Genomic DNA, 19,791 nt, shown 5'->3' with positions numbered 1-19,791 from the left:
CCCAGATTCCATGACTTGTAAAAGACAATACAGAGTGATATTAGAAGGACGTTGGCCAGTTCTCTTCAACATTCTTGAATTCAACTCTTCATGTTCTGTAGATTGTTATGGTCTGAGTTGTCTCAAATAATCCCTGATTCAATCTTCATCTCCCAAAGGAAATTTTTCTTACTGAGGTCTTGCACTGACACTAGGGACTGGGAGGCTGACTGAGGCCAAGGCAGCACTGGATACCTCAGCCTTTGCTGGGTGTGCTGTCCCTAAATCCCACACTCCATCCAGGAGCAGGCTCACTTTCCTCCTTCCAGCCTTTTGTTGTCAGTGTGGTTGTAAAAGCTTTTCTTATTACCTGTAGTATCCCTTAAATGTGTCTGTTTAGTAGAATTTTCTGAACATCCAGACTTCTCCATGTGATGTTTCTAAATTTCTCTTTTATGGTATGTCCTCGCTTAAATCTCCTCTTTGTGGTTTTTCTTACTACAGAGCTCTGTGATGAATTCTCGGATTAATCAAACTGGTCTGGTACACTTCCTTGTTTGGAAATTCTACAAATTAATCTGTTGCTGCTGGTGGAAGCTGTAGCACATATAAACAATACCTGCTCCCCAAAAACACGGGTTAGAGACTTAGAAGTTTCTTAAAGGCTATTTAGAGCATAATCTCCTTGTTATGTTAATTTTTTTAATACTTGGTGAGAGAGGGCTAACTTATTCTATTACTTAATATATTGTTTAGTCCTTAGGTGGTGATTAGAGAAGATAATTTACCTGACATGATTGTTACAATTTATGGCACCCTGATGGATTCTATTACTACAAAAGGATTCCAAAATAACAGATGCTTCTTGTCATCTTAATCATCTGTTTCTTCAATTATCTTTATTAAAGAAATGTAAAATTGTATTATGAAATGGGAAAAGAAGCCTGAAGGATAAAGATAAGTAGTTTTTACTATTCCTAAAGGTGTCTTTGGTGATGTTTCTCCTTCATATTTATGTGTTTATGGAGCAAAGTATATTAGCTTGAGATTAAAGTTAAGTGTGTTCAATTTCATCTTCACCACATTATTTCTTGCTTTATGTAGTAATCAAAAGGCATATAATGAAAATTTTATTTTCAAGGGTAATGGCAAGACAAACTTTTTAATATAAAATTTAATACAAAATTATTTGAATTTATTATTGCTTTTGTTATGAAACTACAAAGTAGCAGCCATGTATCCCCACCTCCTTTCCTGTGGGATAGCTTGATATATGCAGTGCATCCAAGAGAAAGATTGGGAAGTATGGAGTGGTGATGGTGAATATTGGAAAATACCATTCTTTAGCATCATTGGAAGCAGTATGGCTGGCTCTTCAAGGCTTAACCACGCGTCCTGACTCTTTTTTTCACCTCTGCTCTCTGTAGCAAAAACAGTCTTGTCCTTGGATAAGCAAACATTATTTTTTGCTTACGTGTTTCAAAACCTTTCAGCTGTCTCAGAGCCACAAATTATTTTGAGAGAGTGAGACAAAGAGGACAAAAGTTCAATTGTGGACTCATTTCTGGTGAGCCTGTAGAATCAGAAGGAGACTGCCAGTGGGAAGTGCCAGTACTTTTATGGTCTAGGATCATCCATTTGTAGCTTAGTATTACTGAGTTTTGCTGTATGCTTTGCATTCATTCCTTGAATCCAGAAATGCATGTTAACAGCTGGCTGCATTATTTCACTGGAGAATGTCTTAAATATTTTTTTTATGATAAAGTATCAGCAGCAAAGCTCAAATAAATTTACTGCAGAGACAAATGAATAAATAAAATGCTTCACATCTGACAGCCTGAAACAGGAGGCATTTCTGACCACATGGTTTGTAGTTAACTAAATGGTCAAATACATTTCCACCTAATCTGGTGTGTGCTGTGCCAAGCATGTCTGCTTACTGATTTTGTGAAGACCACTTGGTACTGCAGTTCTGGACAAACTGCAGCGTGAGGACGTTCCTTGGCCTCTCACAGCCTGGTTTTCTTGGTTTGCTGCCATCTAAGGGGGGTGCTTAGTAAAAATACATTAATTTTGAAGATCTGATGGGGACAGGCAGAACAGGATGAAGAGGCCAAGCTACCATTGACTTCCACTTGGACATTTGGCTCAGAGAGAGAAGTCAGTCTGGGTGGTCCCAAGGAGGAGAGTAGAGGGAAGAATTGCGTTGTAGCTGTGTCACTGCTGCTTCATCCCTGTCCCTGTGAAGCCACACCTGCTCACACAGCCTCCTCCTCCACTAGATTATTGTGACACTGGATTTTGCTTAAAATGGGTGCAGGTTGTGGAAGCTGTAATCTGAAATAATTGCACTGCCTGAATTTTGGGGTTATCTAGAACACAGACAGCTTAAGGGGAGTGTTTTTATTAGTGGAGCAAGGAGGGAATGCTGCCTTGAAACAGGTGTCTCATAGCAGTGGTATGGGCCAGTCCTTTGCCCTGGCTGGAGGTATTTTAAGTAGCCTGGTAAGAAGAGTGGACTCAATAGTGCTGTTAAATTGCTCTTTGGTCTGGTGTCATTCTTCATGTGTCTTTCTGCTTAAGGAATAAAAATAATAAAAACCCTTCTAATAACAGTTTTGACATCTTGGATGCAAATGCTGTAAAACCTGAATTTATTTACATGTTTGAGAAAGGTGGGGGGCTCTGGGGAAGGAATGGATCTGCCCATTCCCTGCTGTGTGTCAGGGCAGGGACCTGTATCACCTCTGCTTGTGAAAGATTACGATATTGAAACCATCTTCTCCTATGTGAGTCTGGTCTTTCCTTCTAGCACAGAACAAAGCAATAAAAAATGTGGTGGTGTAGTGTGAGGGCAAGTGATGTGAAGTACTTTATGTTTCTCTCATACTGTGTGTTGCAGGAAGATAATGATGAAGGAGTTTTTCATTCCAAAGGGAACAAAGCCAAACTAGATGATGTGCGTGGTTGTCCTGTGTGCAAGCTGTCCCTCCTTCTCTCCAATGTGCAAGTAGAATTTGTCACCTCATATATAACTGCAACATGTCTTCTGCTTTGTTCCTTTTCACATTTAGTTTTGGTTTGAGATTGAGCAAATTTAAAAGTCTGCCTTTTAGAAAATTGGATTAAAAAAATTACTTTTTGTGAAGACAATCTAAATATATTTTTAAAAAATTACCTTCTATATGTATCTTAGAGTCTTAATGTCTCAACAGCTGAGACAAACACCACCTAAACCCCTATGTTAATTATCATTTTTAGCAAAAAATAAAGTAAAATTATGCCAGAATCTTTAACTAAAATCCTTCTTTTAAACTGCAGGTATCAACATGTAAATTATTCACAAATGTTCTTAAGTTATTATTTGCGTTGGTTTATCTGCAGATAGATAACAGTTTTTACTTGGTCTCATATTCCTTTGTACATATGTATCAAAACAGTTTGGTGTCCACTGTGAAAGGCATTCTTTTTTATTAATTTACACAAGCAACTTCTCACGGAAACATTAGATTTTGTTAGACTTTGACATTTATTTTTAAAAGGTGAATAGTTTTAATTGTGATGTAGGACTGGGGAGGTGATGTTATCTTGACTTGCCAGTTGTCCAGCCTGCATGTGTTTGCTCCTTGCAGCCAAACTGGCTGAGCCTTCTGGGGCAGTCCATATCAGAGAAATGTTCTTCCATTCTCACAAAAGATAAAGGAAAAAAACCTTGGGCAGTGTGGAGGGAAGTGTTGCAGAAAAGGAGGAGGGAGTTGGAAGGAAATATGCAGGTGCTGCATTAAGGAAGGGGATCCAGGAAACACTGCAGTAGGGGGAGGGAAGAAAAGGATGGCAGACTGAGTGGGTGAGCACTACTGCAGTAAAGGAAGATGGACAGAGGGGGCAGCCTGGGATATTGGATAGGAAAGAGCATTCAGGCTGAAATTGTGAATTGCTGTTTTACCTACAGGCAGAATTCTTGGCAGTTTTAACTCCTGGAAGGGATCCATTCCTTACCATATCATAGACATCTGTATGCTAAGAATACAATTTTGTTTTGTGTTTTTGGAAGGTCATGTGGATGTCAGACACCCGTCAGTGTTGTAGTCTGCTCTCTGGTCCTGGAAAAGTGGTACAAATAGAAAGTTTGGTGTATGCTGGCTTCCTGCAGGACAGGGGCTTCCCCAGCACTGTCACTTCCCTTTGAAGAGAACTGGTTGTATATCACTTGAGACAATTACTTTACTTTTCAATTGTATGAACTTACCACTCCCTAGTAATATCCAACATTTTTGGTACTTAAGAAGCCCCCAGTCTTTTTGACTATGCCTGTTTATAAAACCTGTTGTTAGGACAAGTTTTTTTGTGCCATACTACTGATCTGGTAGTGTATGTACTACTTATTTTTTTCAGATGCAACATTTGAATACCACTAACCTGGTTTTCTTTGTCAGAATTATGTTTGAGTACCTAGATAAAATCTAAAATCTGCTGTTATCAGAAAAATGATTTCTTTTAATGATTTTAGTGAAGAAGTATTAAATAACTTTATTATTGAGGAAAAGAAAAATATAGTAGAAATTATTATTATTATTAGCATTTTAAATTTCAGAATTGGTTTCTGAGGTCCTAAAGATGCTTATAAATTAATTAAGTTCTACTAGAAGTATGGGAATAAAGGCTTTTTAAGTAAGTTCTGTGATTAAAGTGTCCTGATGAAGTCATAATATGCTTTGCTTTTCAACTATCTATGTATAGGACCAAAGTTATATTCAATCTTTACTTACATCCATGAATCTTGATTACAGCTGTGCCCGTCCTGCTCAAGGATTTAGCATGGAATATGCATTACTTTCTGATATAAGTAAGGTAGCTCAATATTTGATTATTGGAGGAAGTATTGGAATATGGTAATCACCTATTTGACTTCATCAGGAGGTATAATGAATTTAGGTTGGGTGGAAATGGCAAAACTTTGTTCCTCCCCAGCAATCTCACTGGAAGTGCCTCCCAAGAAGCAAGTCTGGCAACTAATACCCTGATTCTGTAACAAAAAGTTGTAAAAGAAGCAGCACTACAAAATAAAGATAATAAAATTAAGAGTATCATCCCACTGGGGTGTTATGTCCCTTAAGAAAATCTAAACATTGCAGTATAGCATTCCTCTCCTTAAAAAGTCTCAGCTGACCCAAGTGTGGAGCTACATAGCTGAGAGAGGCTGGAGAAACCATGAGTTGTAGATTTTGAGATTAGACTGCAGAGTTTAAGGTAGAATCAATATGATTATACCTTTTGTTATCTCTGCAGAATGTTTTGTTCATATGGCCCACACTCTTTTATTCAAGCCTAAAGACAATTTAACTGTTGACCAAAAAAAAAGTGTCTTATTACTAATACAGAACTTACTTCTTCAGCTGAGCTTCCAAACCAGAAGGTTTCATAACTGCTGATGAAGGATCAGAATTTCTTCTTTACATTGTATTTTTGAAACCTACAAATGGCTGGGAAAATTAGGCTTCCTACCTGTAGGAATGCCCCTTATTTGCTTCTGGAAAAAGAAGCCCTTTCTTAACTCTTGAATACATTCTTTGGTAGGTAATAAACATGCATTGTATTTCTCTTGGCTTGTTAGGGAATAAATAAGACACTAATTAAAACCTTGAAAGACTTTACCAAACTTCCTCCCACAGCAATATCCAGATTAATACAAATTTGTATGAGTCAGACAAACGTTTGATGAGATTCAAATCAACACACTGCATTTTGTTTTTCTGTAACTTGAAGCAATTACAAACTTGAGTTGGATTTTTTTCCAATTAAAAAATATGAAACATAGTCTCATTATTTTAATAAGTGCTGGAATCAAAACTATGAACCATAAATTAATGAGTGCCTTCTAAACTCTGGACACATGTGGAACTGAAAGAGGTCTATTACAGAAGTTGAAAATCTATATTTAATGAATACACCCACTACATCTATTGAATTGGCAAGATAATAAGTGTGCAGCCCTCTCTTTTACTTTAGAACAACACATTCAACATAGTCATTAGCTGGGAGTTTTACCAGACACTGCAATACACTTCAGCTGCACTTTTCAGTTACTTTTGGACTCTGTATGGCTGTGTAAGTATCACACATAGCAATCTGGTCTGAGTGCTCATCTTGTATTGTTTGTACGTTTATGGTGCCTACTCTTGTGGCTTGAACATTTCTGGCTGCAAAAGTTACAGTGGTGGGTATTTAGTGACTTTTATTAACTTTGGCATAATTCCTTTTGCCTTTCATTCAGCTTTGTCCTGGATAATGCATAAGCATGTGACATTTCCAGTCTTCAAATGTCACATCATGAAATGGAAGAATATGTTTGGCATTGAGTAGGTCCATCCTAACAGTGGGATAAAAAAACCTGTCTTACCTATTTTTGAGTGCCAGGATGTTTTTAAGGTTTCCACTTCTGTCTCTGCCCAGTTTTTCTTTGACTAAACAGTGCCTCTCATATCTCTGTAGAATCCCAGTGTTAATAAACTACAGTCATCTCAAGCAGGAACAAGTTAATAGATTTTTTTTTCTGGCAGATCTGTGTGTGATATGTTCCTTTCAAATAGGATGAGCTAGTGAATCCACTCTCCCTCTGCAGTTTTATACATTTTATTCTTAGCTTCTTTTTATGTGAGAACTCTATAGTTACAAGTTTCATTAAGATGTGTAGCAAAGTTGCCAGGCAGCAGTGGACGGCTCTTGTGTTCCGTAAGTGAATTTTGAGTGTATTTTCCAGTGCAGTTTTCCCAAAGTTGTCCTCAATGGAGAACATCAACAGGAACATCATTTGAGTATGCTGCCTTTCATAATCACAATGTGTCAGAATTGATGCAGCTGGTGCCATTCAGCCCACAGCAAAGACACTCTACAAATAGAAAGCACAACTTCATGGTTATGCATTATAAAGCTAATACACACCTTTTGGTTTTCATCCTCGCGTATTTTGTGGAGATCTCCTTCCTGCTTGTTCCATTTGTTCATTACCATAAACACTGAATAACATATGGTCAGTGAAATTGCTCTAAAACCAAACATGCTTTTATTTTGGCTTCAGAGTGAAAAAGGGAGTTAGAGAAAAACCAAAACATATTACATGGTATTTTTATGTGTATTAATGCATGGTATTAATGCTGGTGGCATTTGCACCTCTTTTCTGCTTCCCCTTTCTTTATGATTGCTTCTTTGTCTCAATGAGATGTGGTGGAAGGGTGCAAACAGTCTGATGCTCTTTACACTAGTGTCAGATAGTTAAAAGGCAGTATATTTGTGGAAGGGAAAAAAGACATTTCTGCCACATACAGGGGTCATATAGAGGCTTTTGAAAGCTGTTTTCTAGTCCAGGACTGAAAAGATGACACAACTGATATATCTGAGTTAATACTAGGGGACCTTGCCAGCCAAAGCAGTTAAAACCAGAAGTGTTTCTGGTCCAACATGACGGATTCTGTTTCTGTAACTGTTGTAGTTTCAGGAGGTGACACTGGCCAAGCTTAAAAGGATTACTGGGCCTTGTGTTCAGACTCCTCTTGGCAGGGCCAAGTTTTCATTTAGTTAACTGGGCAACTATTACAGCGACATTTTACAGACTGAAAGCAGTTGTACAAACCAAGATTGTTCAAGTGTGTAGGTAAAAGTCACTTAAATGACTGTGTGACTGCCAAGCCACACAGGTTTGTTCATTTTGAATAATTTTATGTGATTTTTAGATTAATAATTATGCAAATTAATAGACAGTATATTTTTGCCCCCTGTCTCCTGAGCAGCATGCAACAGCCCCTTCTACTCTTCCTCAGCTTTTTTTCCTTCATCCTAAAAATCTATTGACAACCAAAAACTAAAACATTTCCTTGCAATTCCATATCCTTCATTTCTCTGTGATTTGCAGGCCAAATCTCTTTACCCTGTAAGTACAAGAATACTTTAACTTGATGCTCTGCCAGCTCATGCAGAAATTCAGAATTGAAGCTGGGTCTCTCGGATGAGCATGAAGATGTGGGTTACTGACAAATATGTGCATTAATCTATAGTTCTCACACACTCTATATAGTGCTGTATAGGAGCTGGAAAAATACAGAATGATGGAACTTTGTAAAAAGCCTGACCCACTCGATGATGTGTTTGTTGCACTTTTGTTTCTCATGAGGACATTGAATCTGAAGCCACCATTTCTCCTGTTGTGCTTTAGGTGCTGTAGCAGTTCTGATCCCTCGCCTAGACCTGGTGATTTCTTTCGTCGGAGCTGTCAGCAGCAGCACTCTGGGACTGATTCTGCCACCTCTGATTGAAATCCTCACTTTCTACAAGGAAAACCTAAGTTTATTGACAATATTTAAAGATGTTTTTATAGCTGTGGTTGGATTTGTTGGATTTTTAACAGGGACATACGTGACGGTTGAAGAAATCATTTATCCAGCATCCACAGTTCTTGCTAATGCAACAGGGAGCTTTCCTGCAGATGTAAATGCTACAGACTTGGTGGTTGGGTTAAAGTAATTAACCAGGCACTGTGAACTATTTCATTCCTTAACAAGAAATTCTTGACTCAGGACCTGCTTTCAACTACTGGTACTGTGTAAAGAGGTACAGTTTGTAAGATATAGGACATACATGTGGAAATGCATTATTTTTTTAGAAAGTAATTATATATCTCTTCTGGACTTTGAATGAAAAGTTACAAGATTTTGTTTTGTTAATCAAAGCAATATTATTTTCATGCAAAAACATTCAACATCACACATGATAAGCAGTTTATTTTTGTACATTTCGGTAACTGTTACCCTGACCCATTTTTTACACAATTTCTTTATCCTTGATTTCAACTATACAAAAGTATAAAATGCTGTATTTTTTATTGCCTGTGGCTTGAAGTCTGTAGACTACATATCTATATTTCTATTGGAACATATAATAATTATTTTTTCATTTTTATTTTCTGCCTTAAGTAGTATCTAACATGCTCTTTACGTATTTTTGCTTCTTTTGTCTTTTTTGAAAAAAAAATAGTAGGTTCATAAGTTGGTATCTGGGTAGAAATTAGTTTTGTTTAGCAAGCCTGCTGGCTGAGTTCCTATGAACAATCCTGATTTTCAGGGTTCATATTTGACTTTCTGTCTCACACTTCATAGATGACTTTCACTCCAAATGTTGAAGCACTGTTTTTGGTCTTGTTTTCTAAAAACCCTATAGTTTGTGCAATAACATAACTATTTATCATTCTCATTCCTGTTATGAAGAAACAATTTTTTCTACAGAATATTTTTAATCATAACATTCCCCCAAGAAATATGTTATGCCAAAACCTCTCCACCTTAGTTATACAAATTAAGATAGAAATATATGTAATATTTTGCCTGCCTTCAGTATATTCCTCAGAAATTTACCATTTGGTAATCTACCATTTGGCATTACAGTGCTAGAGTAATATACTACTAAATATATCTATATTTATATTTTCTCTTAAGAATTCTTCCACTGTCATCTACCAACTGGTGACTGTAATGTGCACTTCTATCTCCATGTGGATGAGGGCATTTCTGATAGGGATTTGTTACAGCATGTAGTTTAAACTGCATGTATTTGTTCAAGCAATAGTTCTGAGTAATCCTCTAATTTTGATTTTAGCATGGACAAAATTAGATACTTGGCAGGCACTTGGAAGGGATGAGTCTGCTTGTGTGATACCACAGATTAACCTTTCTTATGGAAGTGCCACAGCGGAGCAAACACAGGTAGTTAGCAGAGAAGAAAAAGGTAACTTCAGCTTTTCATCTTGAAGGATTTTTAGTCTTTAAGCTGTTTTAAAAGACATTAAATCTCAGTGTTTCCATCTGTTTCATAGTGAATCTGTTACTTACCTTACCCATACACCTATAGAATATATTTCTGTACAGCATATTTTACTTGACATGAAATACTTCTGCAAGGAACATCTTTAGTAGGACTGAGAGGATTTAAATGCGAGTTACTTTTCCTCTTGTTTTTTCATCCTTCTACTTGTGTGTTGGGAGAATAAAGGGCTTTGAAGTCCATTCATATCTGTTCTACTTCAGTTGTGTCCAGGTGAGCAGCTCTGAGAAGGTGCTTCTACCAGGGTGCAGAAGGACTGGTCCAGTTCAGAGTTTGGTGGTGATTTTGTCAGGTGCAAGTGAATACTGCCACGCTTCTATCAATGAATATTTGCTGAGCTGGATACCTACAGCCTACAGAGGTGGCCCCAGTACCCAGTGAATGTAACATATCCTTGTGAAACTCAGATAACTTGTTCAGAAGCTTGATGGGTTTGAGGGTTCTGATCTTAGCCATCAGACCTTGGAAAGGCTGGCCCAGAGACAGAGCCATGCACATCTTCCTGCTCTGACTGCAGTGCAGCCTGTCAAGGCACAGGTTTCCAGAGCAGTGAATGGCCACCGACTGACCAGGTATGAAGTAGTGCTTTTATGCAGTTGGCCAGTGTAGCCAAGTCTAACAATGTTATATCTTTTGAATCTTTAAAATGTTTATTGATGTATTTTGCACAATGTCAATTTTCTCCTACAGTGTAGGATTTTTATAATTTTAACACTCATACATTTGCATGGCCTGCTCTTTCAGACAGAAGGAGTCAGGATCCAGAGTGTCCTGCTTTTGGATAAGATTAAAATGTCATGTGGTAAAAAACTAAGTCTGACTAATGAGAATGTCCTGTAAAGCATTGCCAAAGATTTAAGAGAGAGGAAATTCTGACAGAAACCTCTTCTGAATAAGAGTGTTCATTCAGCTTTTAAAGTGCTGTAATATTAGTTGCAAGTTAAGAGGCGGGGAATGAAACTGAGAGATTTCATAGGTATGGTTTACATTAAGGTATATATTTAAGATGGAAATGTACTTTAGCACAAGCTAAATTAAACTGCAAAATGTGTGATTAGCTTATGTTCCTGACAAGGAGCAGAAAGCCTTTGTATTTATATACTGTATATGAACTTATATTTTACAATATAATATTGTTAACAGTTTTAATGTAATTTAATCATTAGCTGCACTACAGGTAACTGGATAATTTTCTTGTCTGTAACTGTTCATCCTCAAGTATTGGGCAAATAAGAGGATGGGTTTGCCTGATGTTCTGTAAAACTTTAATCTTCTGTATCAATAAAACTACAAATTACCCTGCAAACTCAGTGTTATCCTGCCTGTTTCCAATACTGGATCACTAGAAGAAATAGCTGTCCTACTGCAGAATTTACCTTTGAAGTTGTCCAAGGAATGGTGACTGACGTGAGACTCACATGCAAGCTCTCGAACTGATTTTTCATTGATAAAAAAATCTCATTTTAAAGTCACATAGGCAGTAATGAAAAATCCCACCCTCACTCCAAGGGTTTTCATGTGGGCACAGTTAAAGTTAGGCTTCTGCATCTTTTTAGAGGTGCTGTAGGAAGTTAATTTTTAAATGCAAAAAGAGATGCAGGTGTTCCCACTGAAATTCCAGTTCCTGTTTAGAAAACCAAAAAGAAAAATCCAGCCATTTTAAAATGGGACAAGCTTATATAGATTTGCTGTGGACTTGGCCTTATCTGTAAGGATGGAATGCTGTCTCAACATGTTGACAGAGAAGGGAAAGTGTTAACTTGGAAAACTCCTGACTAGAAGTGAGGAATGAGATTAGTTGATGGACAGACTAAGAGATTGCACTCAGTTCATCTCAGGGAGAGTAAAAGGCAAGAGGGACATAATAGAAAAGTGATTATTTTATTAATTATATATTAAAATGTTTCCTGATGAAGGACTAGAGAAGCTGTATACATCACTCACTACCATTCTATAATTGTTGGAATGTATTATGAGCCTTGTCAGACCTCCCATTCTTCTGCTTTAATTTATTTGGTTCTGTAATGATTAATCAGTATTTCTGCTGCTGATTTCTCAATTTAATAATTCTGATTTCTCAAGTGACCAAGTGTTCTCTAGCAGAAAACAAGCAATACAGCTTCAACACCAACTGAAGTTCATTTTTCACATGCTGTCCATGGAAGAAATGACTGCAACATCTTGGTGGAGTTTCAGGAAGGGAGGAGAACCTTCTCCATGATTTTGTGTGTTATCTACAGATGTTTTGGTCATCCTGGACCTTCTTAACATGACATAAGAAGTCTGAATCTTGCCCACAGTTACTGAGTTATTCTCCAGACTCCTGCATAGTTCTGATTGGTGTAATGTAGGTCTGTGAGCTGACAGCATGCCTGGACGTACATACTGAGACTGAGACATATTAGTTTGTACTCAATATTAGTAGCTCAGTGGTTTCATCTCCAAGTTCTAGAATGCTTGGATGAGTAGCATCTGATAACAGTAATTTTTTTTTATTCTTGGTTTAATTTGTTTTTTCTTGAAATGCTTTTATTAACAATTACGAATTGATCCCAATTTGCAGTTCCATAGATTCACTCCAGGCAGGCAGTAGCTGGGGTGTAGAAAGCAGCATCTAAGTAGACATTCAGATTGAGTTGAGAAAAAGTTTCTCTGCATCCAAAAGGAGGTGCTTCTCAAATTGCAGAAAAAGAATCTGCAAGGTTATGTGGCAAAGCACTCATCTGCACAGACGCAAAGAAGCACAGAGGCTCAACTGTGAGTGGATGAACCCCACTTCAAATAAATTCACCTTGTTTTCTGTTCTTACAGAATAAGGGTTAATTTCAAAAGAGCATGTTTCACAGGTTGCACCAAATGATTAGGAGCTTGTCTCGTAGCACAGCAAAGAAAGGGAAGAGGGGCCACTGGTGTGCCTAAAGACCAGTCTCTGTCAATGCAAAGAAATGGGGGAACCAAAATACCTTCATCAGAGAAATGGAGCCCTAACCTGGCTTCTTCTAGTGTTTTCACAGCACAGCAATCAGTCCATGGTCCAGGTAAGAAAATCACCAAAGAGGTTGACTGGGGAGCATCTCTCAGGATAACTCTATAAACTGAGAGCGTTACTGCTTAGAGGGGCAAGGGAACACCCTGTAGGATCTATGGGAAGAGTATTTGGGGCATGTACAGGACTTGTAATGGAAATTTGGAGTAGCAACCAAAGGTGGGAGAAGTGATGAATCAAAGTGTATTGGGAAAAACGGAATTTTATGATTCAGTGAATGTAGAGATAAAAGGGTCCAGTCAATCCCATGTGAGCGGGGAATGGTCAGTACAGGTGTCGGTCTGTCCATGCCCTGTGCCTGACCAGTGCAGTCTCTCTTGCCTTCTCACTAAACTAGGACTGAATCCAGCTGTGCCTGGGCTCCTCTCTCTGAAAAGGAGTTTGGAAAGCAAGGGGGTCCTTTCTGCACCTTGTGACTCAATGGTAGGGCTTCTTTAGTAAACATTTTCTGAAGCTTCTCTCCCACCCATGACAATGTCCCAGTACCTGCCCTGGAGGGCAGTTTCCACACCTGAGCCAGTTGGCATGGTAAAAAGCCTTATCCCACCTTGCAGGATCCACTTCTTATTGGCCTCTTCCCTTACCTGGCTCACACCTGCTTGGCATGTGTAAACACATGGTCATGTGCTTATCAGGAATATGTGCTCAGCATCACTGTGTGCTGGACATGGAGCTGTGGCAACCTCACTTCCTTCCTGCTACCAGCTTTGGCAGCTCCAACACTGCCCCCACCTCGTATTTCCTGGAAAAACTGGTTTCTCTGGGGCTCAGCAGCATCGCCTCGTCCTGCTGAGCTTTGGGCTTTCTGTCATCTTGCAGCTAAAAGGTACGTGTGCCCCCCGCAGCACTCCTTTTCCTCAGGTAATAGTTTCTTTAGTGGTTTTTAAACAGCTCAATTGCTTCTTGGAATTTGTGGATGTGGCATTTTGTGAGTTGTTTTTCATGATGTCTCTGGACAATTTGTGCTGTACAGTATTTGTCTCTTGACCTGATGGATTTACTTGACTTTGAATGAGTGAGCTCAAACTATTGAAGCCAGTGAAGTCCTTTCTGTTTTGCTCTTACATATGCACTCAGAAACAAAGTTTTATTTTGGGAGCATTTCCATTTGTATCTTAGATACTTAGTGAGAATTGATTGTTCTATATTTTTGTTTTCAGCAACTTTCCAAAATTTAAATAACCTTTAATGTATCCAGCCCTCTAAATGTTGACATATAAATGCCATTGGAAGTTTCAGAGTTTATTGATTTTTTGGACCATCTTCATATCTAATATAATCTCTTTGTAGAACACGACCTTTTTTTTCTTGGTTTCAGTTGCCAGTCCAGAGACCAAAGTCCTGGGAAACCAAGCCCAGTGCTCTTTTTTCATACTTCCCCAAGGTTAATAAAATCATTGTGAGGATTTGTTAGTCTTTCAGCATAATTTGTGCTACAGCATCTCCTCCAAAGCCTAGGACATTGTTACTGTTAATGGATTCATATTGAATAATAAATTATTGGAGCAATTCTCGCCCACAAGATAGAGAATCCATTTGTTCCTACTGCTGAGTAGGCTCCAGAGGGTGTCAGCCTAAGGCTCAGCAAACTTATTATTACTAAATATGACCCAACTATATACAGGAATAAATCTGTCAATGGGAACTTAACTCTTTTACCTGGTCAGCCTTACAAGCTACCCTTCAAAGAGTACACAGCTTTTACAACACAGGTACTGCTTTAATCTCCAAAACTTTGCTGAGAATATTTGCATGGATAGTTGGATCAGATTCATCTCCTTGCTTTCCCCTCACTTGGCAACTCCGCTGTTTCAAGTTTCTGTTAGAACCCATGGTGCATATGCTACCTCTGCAGGGTAATTGCATCTGAGTTCTCTCTCTCCTGAGTCTCATCAGTCCATGGATAATTTTGTGTCTTCCCAACCTGATGTTTCACCTTATCTGTCACTGGGGGATTCCTAACTTTTCTATTTTTTAGTGAATTGTCTGCCATCTTAAGTTCTATACTTTTATTTAAATTGCTGAACTCGTGTCAGCTTGGTTGAAAGGATCTTTTTATATATAAAAATAAATACATTTCATATACATGTTTATTAAAATTACCCATTCTCTTCCTACCTAAGCTATTTTTGTGGAAGTCACTGCTATGCCTTGCATCCAATGATCTTCTCTGGCTCAGAATGCAAGGCTAGCTCTGTCCCTGACTATCAATTTTAGACAAAGTCATGCTACTCATCATCGTTCTGTGAACTGTTGTTTATGCTCTGCCTTGTTCATTCAAAACACTGTATATCATAAATGCATATCTGAATTATATTTATTGTGAATCTCAAATTTCTGCTTTTTTTATTGAACCCAGGTGTCACAGCTAATTTTAAAAGGTGAGAATATGGGAAGTTCAAGGGTTCAGTTGACAATGATTCTAATAAGCAAATGTGTCTTATGTGTCCAGTGGAGTTATCCAAGAAACAAAATGAGGTCTATTCAGTTCAATTCAACTCCATGAAAAAAGCCTCTCAGGTCTGCCCTTGATAAAATTTTCTTAAAATAGCCATGGTCTTGTGACTGCAGCAGAGACCCTCAGGTAAGCCCCAGAGGTTGTTCACGGGGCACTCGGGCTGTATCTCAAATAGCTGGAGGTGCTCTCCAGTCCCTCAGTTCAAAGACCTGGCCAGGGTGGGCCTTGGCTCTCTTGTGGAAAACACACCATTTGGGCTGGGGTGGTGGGATGAGAGCAGCACTGGTGAGGACCATGTCTGAGCAGAAATGCAGCTGAAAAAGCTGAGATGAAGGTCCAGGCTGGAAGCTGGGGCACCCTCCTGGATATAGTCCATGTGCATGGGGACAACCCAGGGAGATGGTAGCTAACAATACCTGATCCACTGTTGAGAAAACCACCAGCAGCAAGCAGTGGCCTCAGCTCTTTCCTCAGGCCTTTACAGGCTACTTTGGGACTCACCATCAGTCCTGCCTACCTTCCACAGCCTCAGACTACACACTGAGGGTGTGCTTTGTTCGCAAAAATCTGCACCAGTCAAGCTTTGTTCTTCCAGATATTTCCTTCCCCCTCTATTCATCAGACAGTTTCTATTTCCATCAGATTCAGCCAGCTCAGCTGATCATCTCTCCTCTCTGCAATCACATTTCTGCCATGTTACATTTTATTTCAGTAACATGCCTTGCCTGGCACTGTCAAATGCAGTGCCAGTTATCACAGTTTCTGTGGTTTTGTCCTGTAAATGTTGGCATCTTCTTCTGGAGGCAAAGCTAGAGTTCCTAAGAAGCTTGTCAAACATTTTATAAGAGAACTTTTTCCTTTGTTAAATCGTAAGTGCTACATTTCTTAATTAAAATGGAGCAGAGTGACCCTTCTCAATGTCCTAAATTATAATGCTCTCTTTTTATATAGAACAGGGCTATGGATCTTGTGACTGCCAGAGGCCAAGTTGGCATCACAATTCTCCTACAACAGTCATGTTGTTCAATTCAATGACAAATGATCCCTTACAGACGCTGCAATGCCAGCAAAATTTGCTGCAACTACGTTATTTTCCCAGTGTAGTTTGATTCTTTTGGGGCTTAGGGGAAGAAATGTGCAGTTTGTCCTGCAGTGAGGTCAGCTACCCTGTGGCAGCAAACAAGTGTCTGACTTGCCTGGAGACTTTAACTCTAAACTGTGTAACTTCTGGCTTTGCAGTGGTTGTTGAGTGCCATTTTTCAGCCCTTCCTCTCACATCTCTGTATTTGTGAGAGAAATTGGGGGGTTTAATATTTTTTTTTTATTGGGACTGTGTGGTTTATCTCTCTTTTTCCATGTTATTTTAGAGTTAGCTGAAGTGATATGGCAAGAGCAGTAGTGATATTCAACAAAAAAAGTATGAATCAAAAGAGAGAAATGCATAAAGCATCACAATATTCTGAAATCAAACAGAAAATAAAGTTCTTACTAGCACTGAAGACAGGGTGCTGGGCTTGACAAGCAAACATAGCAAATAAGTCTGTTTCCCTCAAGAATGTACCTGCCATAAAGTCTGCAGTGTTCTCACTTTCAGACAGCCCTAGCTCACTGTGAATTGCCTTGGAAGCATCTCTGTAAAATAATCTCCAGGGTGCTGTGCTTTGAGGAAACCAGTCAGATTTGTATCAGCATCAGCAAGGGTTTAGCTCGCCATAGTAATTAAGCAGGTGAGAATAACTGATTCCTGTGTTCTTTCTTGTTTCCCTTCTTCTTTGCTGCTGAAGGATGACACTTCAAGAGCAATAATACAATGCATTCCTATCAAAAGATCAGAACTGTAGGGCAGTTACCCAGAACTGTCTGCAATACAAGTTATTTTTTTTGCAATATCTCAAGTCAGGCATGCAGGTGAGATCCCCATGTCTGATAGCTACTTCAGAGAATCTTGGCTTATATAATTCATACTTAGGAAGGCACCATCCATCAGGGAGTTATGGCAGATGTTCAGTGCTCTGCACAGAACACAGATATGAATACGGATGGCTCACTTTGGGCAATGTTTGCTGAAAGTTACAGGTATTTATTTCTGCCATTACAGGTATTTATTAGATGTTGCCTTAGCCGTGCAACACACGTGCTCCCCTATAGAATAGTATATAAGAAGTTATGAGGATATTGTCATCTCATGTTCAATTACCTCCATCAAAGTTTGGCGCAAACCAGGATTTTCTTTTTGATTGATCCAAGTCATGAGCAAATGCCATTTCTCTGCATTATGAAGCACCTCTCCCTAGCATTTATTTTTATCTTCCTCTTTAGTTGTTTTGTGGGGTTTGTTTGTTTATTTTGGTTTGGGTTTTGTTTTGGTTGTTGTTTTGGTTTGTTGTTTTTTTTTTTTGTTTGTTTGGCTCTTTTATTAGAATATTACATCATAGAAACTTTTGTTAAGACTCTCCTAATTTTTTCCTGAACTCTGTTACTAATATGGGGTCACTCTGCCATTAGGAGTCTGGAGGATTTATAAATGAACAGTGTGCATCTCAAACCTCTCTGTCTCTTTTTCTACATCATCTACAAGTGTATTTTCACTCTTCCTTTGCTGAATTAATGAATAATTGCTACTCTCTGCAGCCATGTAAGGAGCTGGGAGTAACTGATTTGAGATTTCTAAGAATGCTTCAACTTGTGCAGCAAAACCAGTGCCATGCAACAAAAAGGGCTCCATGCACAGCCCTCAGCTCTGTTGGGCAAACACCTACAGCTCTTGTCCTGTCATTTCCTCTTTCTTCATTGCCAAAATAGCATGGCAGGCACACATACATGCATTAGGAAATGAATCCTGCTGCCAGAGCATCTCGAGGAGCCGTCACCTCATGCTTGCTTTTCTCAAACATCCCATTCCAGTGGCTCTGTTGTTTTTTATAACCCAGCCATGAGTCTCAGAATTTTCATTCTTGTTTTATTGCACTGAATGAAGATAATAGAAGAAGCCATCTATTTGTTTCTGGCTATGGGTAGATGAATAAGTAGGTACCATCTTTATATGACACAGGCTTCAAAACATTTTAATTTAAAGAATTTCTCCTTTCACACATTGCAGGACACTCCACACCCTGATGTACTGGCCAAATGGTGAAACACTTTAAAATGTAGACTTTGTAATGTCTTATTTCTTGGTCTTTCTGTTCTAGAGAGACATGGGGATAAGACTCTGAAACTGAAAGGTGAGGTCTAATGATAGAAAAGACTAAATTTCACAGTCAGTTGTAGTGTCTATTCAACACACAAAGGAACAAATTATGACTTCTATCTGACTTTTTTAATATTTTCTTCCTCCTTTCTCATAAATATTTACAGTCTTCCTGGCTATTAATTTTGAGGAAGGTAAATTTATTACCTTGGGGGGAGTTTAATTTTCATTTACTTTGCAGTTATCTATGAGTAATACCTGTGTAAATGCACTCACCAGGTTCTCAAAGGCTGGCTTTCCATGAGGTTGCTCCTGGCGAGCCACAAACACCTTTACACTTTTCCCTACATCATCAAGTGCCTCCAACAAAATCTTCACAGCTCTTCACAGCTCTGCTCCCGAGATGCTGGACCCACAGCCTCTCTGGGCACCTGTGCCACCAGTGCCTCACCACCCTCATAGTGAACAGGGCCCTGTTTCTGGTTAAAGCCATCCCCCCTTGTTCTATCACTAGATCCTGCTAAAAAAAGTTTGTTCCCAACCTATGGGTCCCCTTTAGATACTGGGAGGTGCTATGAGGTCTCCCTGGAGCCTTCTCTTCTCCAGGCTTGGGAGTTGCTGCCCAGTCCAATACCTCTTTCTGCCAGCAGATCCTGATTAAGGGTGGTTAATTGTTCATGGGAAAAATATTTCTCTTTTGAGCTGAACTTTCTTTGCTCCTTCTCATCTTGTGAATCTCCTGCAGCTTCACTGAACACTGCAGTTATCATGTGCCTTTTAAATGGTGTTTTAATTAGACCCTGATAAAGGTAAATGAGTTCCAACTTTCCTGTAATAACTGCATTGCCTAAAGCTCACAAATCTGAGAATTTAAAGTTTTTTTCCTATTCAATCGATTTTTATTGGACCCATAATATATATAGAGGCAAATATCTACAAGAAACCATGCCATTTGGGATAATGGCATGCTGCTGAAAAGCCTCACAGGCAACAGAAGAAGAAACTAGCAGAATATATTTTGCAAAATGCTGTATAAATACACAAAAAAATACTTCTACATTGCTGGTTTCACTTCATACTTCACAGTGCTTAACTGGCATTTGGAAAAAAAATATGAAAACATGTATAGCCCAGGAGTATAAGTCTGGGACTTAGGCCTTCTTCAGCTTCCTCTTCTCTTCCAGCTGTTGGAACAGAAATGGATATGTATTAATAAAACATGGACTGATTCTAGTTAGGCTAAGCAAA

General features: G+C 38.8%; 1 protein-coding gene across 1 annotated transcript in view; it reads left to right on the top strand.

Moving 5' to 3' along the window:
• SLC36A4 (solute carrier family 36 member 4) overlaps positions 1–11,155 on the top strand; it is an 88,132-nt gene extending 76,977 nt beyond the window's left edge. The window contains 1 exon segment of the mRNA XM_063148847.1: positions 8,189–11,155. Coding sequence (XP_063004917.1) covers positions 8,189–8,496 — 308 coding nt within the window. The 3' untranslated portion in view covers positions 8,497–11,155.
• Positions 11,156–19,791: the final 8,636 nt, after the last annotated feature.

The sequence above is a fragment of the Melospiza melodia genome, chromosome 2 (assembly GCF_035770615.1).
Source record: "Melospiza melodia melodia isolate bMelMel2 chromosome 2, bMelMel2.pri, whole genome shotgun sequence".
NCBI classification, from domain to species: Eukaryota; Metazoa; Chordata; class Aves; order Passeriformes; family Passerellidae; genus Melospiza; species Melospiza melodia.
The sequence above is the reverse complement of the archived record's forward strand: the minus strand, read 5'-3'. Positions and strand labels throughout refer to the sequence as shown.